Source organism: Tetrao urogallus (genome assembly GCF_951394365.1).
Source record: "Tetrao urogallus genome assembly, chromosome: 24".
NCBI classification, from domain to species: domain Eukaryota; kingdom Metazoa; phylum Chordata; class Aves; order Galliformes; family Phasianidae; genus Tetrao; species Tetrao urogallus.
This window is the reverse complement of record NC_136837.1, coordinates 2,815,200-2,826,400: the sequence shown is the minus strand read 5'-3', so window position 1 is coordinate 2,826,400 and position 11,201 is coordinate 2,815,200. Positions and strand designations below refer to the sequence as shown.

General features: G+C 53.3%; 1 protein-coding gene across 1 annotated transcript; it reads right to left on the bottom strand.

Annotated features, from left to right (window-relative positions):
* Positions 1-918: 918 nt before the first annotated feature.
* Positions 919-10,121, bottom strand: CD34 (CD34 molecule; the record flags this gene model as incomplete). The annotated part of the gene is made up of 8 exons (XM_079546418.1): positions 919-1,062; positions 2,206-2,370; positions 3,001-3,041; positions 3,279-3,426; positions 5,270-5,347; positions 5,758-6,083; positions 6,618-6,752; positions 10,043-10,121. 8 exons carry the CDS (start codon positions 10,119-10,121, stop codon positions 919-921), a joined length of 1,116 nt encoding a protein of 371 aa, XP_079402544.1.
* Between the last annotated feature and the right edge of the window lie 1,080 nt (positions 10,122-11,201).

The following is an 11,201-nucleotide window of genomic DNA, read 5'->3' as shown; positions in this document are numbered from 1 at the left end:
TTCTTTTTTTTCACTGAGATGATTAAAATGAGGGCTGGGAGAAGCAGTTCACAGGGGAACGGCGCTCGGTTTGCTCCTGCTATTGGCATTTCAGCATTGGCTTTTTGTTACTGTAAAGTAAAAATGCTTTGTTTTTGTCTGAATGGAAACGTCCATCACAGAGTCCAGCAGATGTCTGACCAGGAGCCCTTTGGCATCTTCTGTTCCCAAAGTCCTATGGAGGCCAAAGCTCCATTTTGTAGGGTGAGGTGATGGGACCACATGATGATGGATCACTACAGCGGTGTTAATGCCATCTCCAAGCTGGGAGATGGGCGAGACCCAAAACACTCTAAGCACCCCGGTGGGGTCAGCAGAGCTCAAGGTCTGTTTGTATTTCAGCCTTCAATGCCACGTTGGAAGTGCTGCACAGAGCTTCAGTACATTCTAAGAGACGAAGGAATGTCAAAGATGGCACAAAGGGCGAGGAGGGGATTAAACACCCCATGCTTTTAAAGGAGGAAGACGTCCTGTGCTTAAAGATGAGATAAAAAAAACATAAATCCCTGAAACCTGAAAGGTTCGTGTCACTGGAATCCCAATCTAACTATTTAAATCACGGTACCACCAAATCCTGGGGCTGCTGGTGCTCAGATCACCACTGCAACTCGGATCGTGGCTTCAGCCTCCTCTGCTCAGCTGCATTTCTCACCGTGTGCTTTTAACAACAAAAGCAGAGGATGGCAGTAAAGAAGTTCCCTGTGCAGTCATTGGAAGAAGGAGGGAGAGCAGAGAAACGGCCCCAAGCAGCGCTGGAGCGCAACGTGCTTTGGGGCGGCGGTGAAGTTCTTCACGGAAACGAGAAAAAGAATATAAAAAAAAAAAAAAAAAAAAAAAAGATGAAAAAGTTCAATGTGAGGCACTCGTGCACTCGTGGCGTCACATGGAGGTGTCAGCCAGGCTCTGTGCGGTGCCGCGGCCGTTGCGGGACGCACCGTTCTCCTGCGCCCCGTTGGCGCTCGGCTTCTCCTGCGGTGCAGGGCTGCCCTGGCTGCCGGTCTCCAGGTCGTAGTGGTCTTCATCCTGCAGGCAGCAAGAGGAGAGGTGGTGTTAGGGAGGGGAAGGCGGCTCTGCCACCAAGCAGAGGGTGGGTGGCATCCTGTGGGCACAGGACCGGCACCCGCTAACATAGAGCCATGTGGACGTGGAGCCCTGCTGGCAGCCAGAGCTGTGCTTGTCCTCTGGGACCTGAAAAGAGGAGCTGTAGGGTGGATGCTGGTGGATAACCCACCTTGGGTTGGCAGAGCTGCCCCAGCTCTGAGGGGCTCTGCTTTCCTCTGGTGGCCAAGAAGAACCACCATGGAATGAAAGCTATGGGAGTTTCCTACTTCTCTTCCCCAGTCCCTTGCAGCAACACTCCAGCAGCTCAGCACTGCACTTCAGCATGGAGATGCATTTGGACCTGCACGTACAGAGCTGTGCTCTGTGGCTCTTTACTGACACTGCTGCAAGGAGCTGCCATCATCTCCTACTCAGGCACACTCACTCCACGTGCCCATAATGCATCAGTTTCCATAGGGATGCAGCAGGTCCCATAGGGATGCAGCAGGCCCCATAGGGATGCAGCAGGCCCCATAGGGATGCAGCAGGCCCCATAGGGATGCAATGGATCCTTTGGTGTTCAGCAGGACCTGGTGACCCTGGGCTGTGGGCAGAGATTGAAGCCAGCAGCAGAAGAGAGCAGAGGGTGGGCACCAGCACTGTGCATCCTGTGTGCATCCTCTGATCTCTGTTCATTCCTCACCCCGTATCTGTGGCAATGAGGTCTGTGCTACTCATGGCAAAGTGCTGTGATGCTGTTCAGCATCTACACCAGCAGCTCCCACCATGTGCTGGCCCCATTGCCACCATCCAGGGCTGCACCCAGCAGTGCTGGGCTCCAGCTGCCTCTTGCACATCTGGAGTGCGACCTTCCTGACAGCGAAGCACTCCAATGGCTGCAGCACCACCCGTGAGCAATGACAGGAGAAAAGCCAGGCCCTGAAACTCATGGCAAAGGAGTTCTGAGCGCTCGGGGTGTAACATGGACATAGGAGCATTTCTTCTTTCTTTCTTGATACGTTTTATTAAGCGAGGGGAGGAAGAGCCTTTCTTACAGCATCAGTAAATGGGCGGCGGGGCGCCGGCTCCTGGCTACCGGGCGCTTTGCCACCTGTAGGCACTGACCAGCCTCTGTCCCGCGGGGCTCCAGCTCCGCCGCCGCATCAGGAAGTACCCAGCCATGCCCAGAGCTGCCAGCAGGAGCCCGGAGGTGACCAAAGCCGTCAGTGTCTTCCGAGAAAAGTCCTGATGGCTCCGCACGCTGCCCCGTTCGAGGGATTTGATTCCGAACTGAGAAAAGGGAAAAAAAAAGAACACTGCCAAAGAGAGCCAAGAGCCTCGCAAACAGGAAACGTGTGCGTCTGCTCTGCGGCTTCCAAACAAAGCTGCTCTTCACCTCCTTGGGAGATGCACACAAACAGGGCTGGGCTGTGCTGCCCGAGCTCTGTGCTTTGCTCACAGCGCAGTATCTGCTGCTGCATGGTGAGGTTTGCTACCCCGAACCTGAGATTTAGAGCATGCATCTGTGTGGATGGAGTATCTGTGAGCTGCTGCAGCTCTGCTGGCTGCCTTTATTTGGATACCTGGAGCTCGGCTTTACGAGCCGGCAGCAGCCTCACTGCAGTGCTGAGAGCAGGAATTAATTAACATCACGCAATGCTTTGAAGATGCACAGTTCCAATTACATCCTAAGAGTTATCACTGGGATCTAGCCCTTTTTAAAGAGGACACTACCCAATTTTACAGTGACTGCTCCAAGCAATTCTACCTTCAGTGCTTGCGTTGAGGATCCTGGGGCACCGTTGCGCTGATTTTGGGCTCACTGCTGCCTGGCACAGCAATGGACTCCAGGCATTGAGACCATCCTGACACTGAGCTGCCTAAACCCCACTCCCAGGGCCAACCTCTCTGGGCATTTACCTTTTCCCAATGAGACTCCCGGAGCACATCCATAGCAGGATCTGCAATTGTTAAACAGAACTGCATTACAATGAGCATCACATTGCAGTTAACATCAGCACAGGAGCCCAGGAGCCACAAACCCCTTCACCCCTCCAGGTGCAACACCATGGCTGAAACAAAACCCCACAAGAAAGAGCTCCTCCCAGGCTGCAAGTGAGAACCGGTGCCCTACGGACACCTCCACAGCCCCTCTCTGGGGCCTGAGGCGTGGTGATGGCTGGGGCTCAGCTCCTGACCTGTGTTCCCATCAAGGACGAGCAGCAGGCACTCCTGGTCCACCTCAGACGTGGCGAGTTTGATCTGGCAGGGTGGGGGCACACGGTGAGCATCCTCTTCACAGATCGCGCTCCATAAATCCGAGCCCTTCGTATCCAAAAAATGTTTCTGCAAGGTTTTCAAACAAAGAGCCATGAAACCAAGGATAAACGAAATTAAGATATTCATAGCAACTCTTGCAAGTGACATTTAAACAAAGCTAAATTTAGGTTCTGAATGGCATGGCAAGTCCCTCCAATCTCTGGACAGAGCGAGCAGCCTGAAGAGCCCCATTGTTTCAGGATCCCGGGCAGGAGCTGGGAGGGAGGGGAAATAACAAAGAAGCATTTTGCCTTCCTGTTTAGGAAATGTCTTCAGTGTTTTCTCTAGGTTGCTGATCAAAGGCCAGGCAACAAAACACGCATTTCGCACTTCTTAGAGCTGAGCCTTCGCTTGGGTGGAAGAGGAAGAGGAGAACTGCAGCCTTTCCCTCCCATGGGCAGGTCCCTGTATGGGACAGGACTGTCCTTCTCCCTGCAGCTATTTCCAGATGCTGTCTGCCAGCAGAACCACTGACCCCATCCCATCCCATCCCATCCCATCCCATCCCATCCCATCCCATCCCATCCCATCCCACTCTATCCTATCCTATCCCATCCCACTGGGCCACAATCACAGCCCCTCTGTCCCACACGCAGCTCCACACTGCCTGCCCTCCCCTGGAGTCCCACAGCAACAGGCACACTGAGCAAACAAAAATGCAGAGATCCATCCACGACAGAATAACAAACAAATCAGTTTCAGTGTCTCAATAGAGCTTGGCGTGGGGACAAGGAAGGCCAAGATGGAACAAGAGGCCCAAGTGTGTACTTTCCTTTCTCCGCTGTGGAAAGAACTCATCCACGTATCAGAGTTTCCCTTTGCAATTAGCAGAGCTGGGTGCCAGCTCATTGCTCATTTGCTTTGGGAAAAGTCAGCAGGAAGGACACAAAGCCATTCCCTGTGATCTGCCCCTTCTCGGCAGCTCCTATCAGTTCCCAGCTGCAGTTTGGAGCAGGGCATGCACTTTGCTACGGCCCTATAGGATATCCTGCATGCTATACCATCCATGCTCATGCAACCCGTGCAAATGCCAGGAGGCCCGGTGCCACTAGATGGCAGCTGAACTCGGGAGCTTCCATAACCAACCCTGGCAAACCACCGTCACCGTAAACACTGGCAACCCTAAAAGCCATGTAACAGGCAATTTACAAAGGGAAGCCAAGCAGGAATTCACCCACCCAAAGTGGTCGCAGCATGGCTGACCAGCAAAATAAGACTCATCGTTGTCATTTGTACCCAGGGTGCTGCCAAGTCTCTGTCCCATAAGGTCCTGCTCCTGTTGGGCTCTCCTGCAGCTCCTGCACGGAGGGCACATCTGCTCCCACTCACAGCAGCACCACAGCTGCCCCTTCGTTGCTCCTATAAATGGTTTTGGTGCAAAAAGCCGAAGGCTGTTACAGAGTGCCTGAGATTCCCCTGGGAGTTAGCACGGACAGGGACACAGCTCTGCCCCCGGGCTCCTTCCCTGGGCTGCTGGCAAGACAAGAAAAGGCGACTGTGTTCCCAACAGAGGAGAGGAAGGAGAACAATAAAGGCAGTTTCCTGTTAAATGTGGTGGGAGAGACTTCAGAAGCCAAACAGACCCCAGAGCTTCATGAGGAAAAAGGAGGATTTATGTAACCAGAAAGCTGGATTCCAGTGGGATCCCTTTGGGATCCTCCAGGGGCTGCAGCAGCCATCCTCCCCTTTTATTTGGCACAGCCTTAATGCTTTCCCTCAGGGATGAAAGTGCAAAGCTCTCCACCCCAAACCGACCCCCAGTACAGTGATCCCATCTCCTCCAGACAGCGAGTGATGCAAAACCCACCCCTGGTGACCCCCCCCCCACCTCCCATGTGCCTCCCCATTGCAAATGTAGGGCAGCACTCACACAGGTGTGGGACTCGTTGAGCCGCAGGCAGAGGGCTCCGCCGTCTCTCACTTCTTTGATGTTGTGGCATGTGATGGGCTGGAAGTCAGAAAGCAGTGCTGGGATTAGCAAACCACTGGAGTAGTGTGTGCTGTCCAAAATGCAGAGCTGGATGATTTTGAAAGCAGAAGACCCCTCCAGAATGCCTGTGTTGTCTCCTCTGCTCAGCAGCTCACAGAACAGTGCTGAAGGTTCCTGGGTTGCCCCCCAATTTGCAGGGCTCTGCAGCACCTGTGCTTTGCTCACTCATCCTGGCCAAGGTGCATGCACTGCATCACCAGCTTTGTTCATCCCTCCCTACCCATGAAGGCCACAGTGCAGACCCAGACAGGGCTGGGAGCGAGACACCCTCTGTAATTGCTCACAGCCCTGATGCAAAGCCACCCACTCTCCCCACTGCGTGGGATCACCAATGCAGACCATGTGCAGCCCTACCCCCCTCCTCTCACCTTGCTGACACCACCAGATGTGTGCAGCTGTGTTGTGGCCTCCGAGACCGCCGTCAGTCTGGGGGTGGCCGTGGAGCTGAGCAGTGTTGATGCAGATGGATGAGCAGCTGCTGTCGTTCTGGGGTGCGGTGTTGGGCTCAGCGTGGTGGGTGCCCCACTGCTTGTGTCCTCTGGATGGTTGTCCAGCAGCGTTGTGGGGGTCTGGTTGGTCTGAGTGCTGGGATGGGTGCTGGGATGGGTGCTGGGATGGGTGCTGGACTGAGGGCTGTGCTCACTGCTGAGTCCTGGGGAGCTGGGGCTGCCTGATGTGGGTTGAGTAGTGGTTGCTGTTTGGAAGAAATGCAGTGAGAAAGATGCACAGAAAAGCTTAAGTCCTCTGCAATCAGTGCGTGGCATCGTGCTGACTGAAGTACAGTATTGATTTGTCATAGCCAGCAGCATCAGAACGTGGCGTTGGCCGTGTAAGAAATGCATTAGGCTTGCTTAGGTTGCCTAATTGTTACATGAGCTCCATAATCTGTGCACAGTGGGCTCAGTTCCTGGGCACACACTGCAACACTGCCAGGGTGCCATGGCCAACCCCCCCCCCCTTGACCTGGAGCCATCAGAGAGCTGGGGTAAAAAGTTAAGGAGGCCATCGTCCCATCCCATCTTATCTGTTTGATGGAGGGAATGGGGCTGAGCCACCAGGCCTGCAGGCAGCCAGAGCCGTGCTGCTTGGCTCTGATGGCTGCACAGGGATAAAGCAATGGGTTTTCCCAGTGGGTTCTTTTTTCTGAGCCCATTCTCTGACCGCTGGGTTTCTAAGGACACATCGTACCCACGCACTGAGTGAATCTGATGAACAACACAGTGATTACCAGGATTGCTGTCCTGTGTCGGTGCAGAGCTGCCCATGACGCCGGTGGGTGCCACACTGCCAGCGCTGCTCTGTGCTGTTGCCACGGCCGAGGACACAGCAGTTAAGCTGTCTGTGGGGCTGTCAGAAGCGGTACCTGGGGGAGAAGAAGCATTAGGGGCTGCAGCCAGGCCCCCATCCAGCCCTGTCCCATAGCTGCACAGGGAGGTTGAGCTCACAACTTTGCTTTCTTCTTGCCCCAGGTTGGTCTTGAGCTCACATGGGTCCGGAGAGCAAACAGCTGGGAGAGCATCAAAGGCTCCGCGAGCACCGAAGCTCTGGGAGCACCGAGGATGGGCCCAGTTCTGCCCTCATCCTGCACACCCTGAGCTCCATCGGAGCACTGCACAAAGCTGGATTGTGGAGCAGCTTGAATCGATAATCCTTGGAAAGAAGACTGAGGCCTTGGAAGAGATCTCTGCCTCGGGAAACAAAAGTTGGATCTGCAGCCGCAGGCAGCGTGTCAAAGTAAATAGAAACATTCCCATTGGCTGCAGCTCAGGCTCTGACTCATGAGCAAAAACATCTTTGGAGGTAAAGCAGAATGTTTGGGGAGTCGCTTGTTGCTCTAACTTAAAGTTTATATATTGCTTCCTGGTGTGTTCCAGAGATGACACTTCCAGCTTTCCTTTCTGCTGTGAACTTCATGAGTCAGTGAAAACACATTTCTTCCCATCTCTTAACCTTTTACATTCCCGTTTCCACTTTTGCAAGCTGCTTCAGTGTCTCCTGCAGGGCTGTTGCTGTTGAAGACTCTTATCCAGACACTAAAGACAAACTAATATAAAATACGTTGTTTCGTTTGTGTTCCTGCCCAGCACAGCTCCAAGGAGCGTTACCTCACCCTTCCCAGCAGCGCTTCCACAGGGAGCAGTGCTGACATGGGCTGAGCAATGCCAGCAGTGGGGCTGGGTGTGCACTGCGCCCTTAGCAAGCCTTGGGGTGCTGTGCCTTGGGGTGCTGTTTGTTGGGGTGCTGTGCATTTGGGTGCTGTGCATTAGGATGCTGTGCATTAGGATGCTGTGCATTTCAGTGCTGTGCATTAGGATGCTGTGCACTTGGGTACTGTGCATTTGGGTGCTGTGCATTTCAGTGCTCTGCATTAGGATGCTGTGCACTTGGGTGCTGTGCATTTGGGTGCTGTGCATTTCAGTGCTCTGCATTAGGATGCTGTGCATTTGGGTGCTGTGCATTTCAGCACTGTGCACATCAGCATCGTCCTGGCAGAACTCCTTACTCAAGCTATCAGCACTCAGCTGGAGGAGGTCCAGAGGACCTGGGTTGAGGTCCAGAGGACCTGGGTTGTTGGTTGAAGGCCGTGCTGCTGCTCAGAAGTCCCTGTGGGGCTGCTCGGGAGCAACACTGCAGCTGCTGGGGGCTCTGATGGGGTGGGTGCAGGTGGTCAGGGCTGGAGTCAGGCTCTGCTCTCAGGGAAGGTCTTTCCCCTCCCTGGCAGTTGCAGCCAATCCCATCCCTGAGTTTTTCTAAAGAATTTTAACAAATCAAAACCAGGAGGCGTGAGCCCTGTGCCCAGAACTGAAGTAGTGCAAAGTTAAAGCCAGGCTTTGCATACAGCTCTGTGTTTGCATGGCAATCAGCCGGAAACTTTACATCACTGGAACTGAGGTGACCTCCCAAAGCACCACAGCCACCCCAGCACCTGTGAACTGTTCCAGACGTCTGCACGGCACCTGAGGTATTTCTGATCAAAGCCTTTTCATCGCCAAATGTCACAGATTGAAGACTGGGTTGCAGTTTGCAAGAAGATGCATCACACAGCGCTGCTCTCTTCCTCCCTCCATTGTGGCACACGCAGCTGCTTCTACGGAAATCACGGTGAGGTTTACTGCAGCACTGCAACTCACGAGACAAATAAGCATCCAAACGTGAGCTGGAGGGTCCACCCTGTAGCTGCCATTTATTGCACACACATTTTTGGCAGCTTTGCTAAACCGGGTCCAACAGAAAGCAGAACTCCGCAATGCCAAAAGCTCAGGAAAAGCCTTGAAAAAAAAAACGCCTTGCTTTGTGCTCACAGTCGTTTTCTGCCCTGTGCCTGCAGCCCTGCAAGGCAGAAGGTGCAGCCCACAGGGATTCCCTGGACTTTAATTACACCTCCCGTGCGCCTTGGGACCCACAGCTCTGGGATTGCAATGAGGAGCTCCGTCCTGCATTACTCACACATTCCCAGCCGTGCTGCTCCCGGCCATGTGGCAGGAACTGGGGCGGGTGGAGCCCTCTTCCCTCTGGAAATATCTGATAAAATCCCTGCCCTCCCCCATCCCTCCTTGCACAGGATATGGGTGTGGGGCTGCGGGAGCGCTCCATCGGGCTCAGGGCACCAGAGGCTGCACGTGGACATTGGAAACCTCCTTTGCATCACTGATTTGTAGAGCTTTTCTGGATCTTGCAGGAAAACAATTAATAAAAAAAGAATGCTTCCCAACAACACGACATTTAAGAAACAAAATCGAGCTTGGCAGAAAAGACTGAACATGACATGGGCCAGCAGCGCTTGCATTGGGAGCATCCAAAACACTGCTCCTCTGTCCCACACAGGTGTGGAGCTGAGCATGGCCAGAAGCCCAGAGCTCACCCCACCTGCGAGGCTCCGTTCTGTGCCACGAACACAGCAGGCAGGGCAGCGCAGCTCCCGGGGTGAGAAATCCACCCCAGCAGCAAAGGGAAAGGAGCAGAACAGAAGAGCAAAACACAGCAAATTCCTTCAACAGAGGCAGTCCCTCACTTTGGCAGGAGCTGGGAGAATTGCATCTGATGACACCCGCGGGTCCCTGGCTGCTGTCCCAGCACTCTGCGCCCGCACGGAGCGCTGCTGCACTTTTTTATTACTTTGTGGTTGTTGGGCTTGGGACAAAAATGATAATATTTCCATATTGAATAACCCTTTCTTAATATGTATATGCATATTTTAGACGATGACTACTTTGAAGAGTTGGAATGGGAGAGTTTAATACTTAAGACTCATCCGATTTTCACAAAATGTTCAGTCCCTGCCACAGAACAGATTTACACCGCTGCAGAGCGAGGGGTGTCCTGAGCTGCATCTGCACCCCCTGTGTTATCTGCAGTACCGTTAGGGAGCTCTCCCATCTCGACTGCTGTCCTTCCCAGCCCTGCAGCATTCTGTTTGCAGCACCTCGTGTGTCGGGCAGGGCGCACAGTGCAGCGCTGCTCTGCAGAACATCAGTCAGGTGCTCTTCATGTGAAATTGCAATCTGCTCCGCTCCCACTACATGCCCAACAAAACGCATTCCCCACGCTTCACCCTTTCCAAAGACACAAAGCAGTTGCCCCATGCATTATTCCCACGCCGTTCCATTCCCCAGCAGCTGCATCCCCGATCTCTACTGCAGCCTGCAGACTCACCAGACAACTTCACAAGGCAGAACGCGATCCAGAAAAGCTGCCTCCACTTCATCATGCGCACGCTTCCCCTGCACAGCATTCCGACTCGGGGCTCCCCGTAACTCTGGGTGCTGCTGGGACCGCTCGTGGGTTCAGCTCTGCAGCACTGCTGAGCTCATGTGCTTGGTTGGAGTTCAAGTCCCTGAGCTCACTCGGTGCTGGGGTGGGTTTCAAGTCAGGAGTTGTGCATTGGTTCAAGACGGCGAGGTGGAGTTTGCCTGATTCGATCCCACGGTTTTATAGAGTTCATGGCAACCTCGCTATCACTTAGGTAATTTTCTCCTCCCTGCTTTCCTGCCAGCACTTCCAAACAAACAAACAGACGGAACAAATCTCCCCCAGCAAAGGAGTCCACAGCCCTCACTGTTTTAACCCTTTCCTGAGAGCACAAAGGGGCTCCAGCCCAGCAGAGCTGCTCCAAATCCACCCAAACCCACCCCCGGTGGATATGGGGAACCCCCGGGAAATGAGAATGCTGAAAAATGGCTCCTGAAGCTGAGATTCTCTCAGCAAATTTAGCATGGAATTCAAGGATGTGAAATCATCACTGACCTGAAGAGAGGTAATTCCATTATCTTCACTAAATTGACTCTGGTCAAACTGAGAGCTGAATGAGATTTAGGGGAGGTCTACGAGAGAGCAGAATTCACAGGCAAAGCCTTCTGCTTAAAGCCTGGAGCAGAAAATGGACTTGAGATGAAGAAGTACCTCTGTGGAGCTGATTTCCATTAATGGCACCCTACAGAAACATTGATAGCAATGTAGAAACACCGACCCCACTCTTAGTCCCAGGCTGAAGGTGACCATGTGGCAGTGGCATAGCGATGGCCATTTGAGAACCCAAACCCCAGTGAAGTCAGAATTCTTCCTCTCCTGGTCTGACTGAATGATGCCATCACTGGAAAAGTCATTGTCACCAGGAAACAAAAATGAGGTGGCCATGAAAACCACGGGCAATGAAGCATTCAGTGGATAGACTGACTTTAGTGGATGTCCCACTGCACCTCTACGGCCACATGGCTCCATTCTGCCAACGGATCAAAGGGAAGGAAAAAAAAAGAATCAGTTGTATCATGTACAAAGAGATCCCCAGACAGCATTTCCACGGTACGCGCTTGGT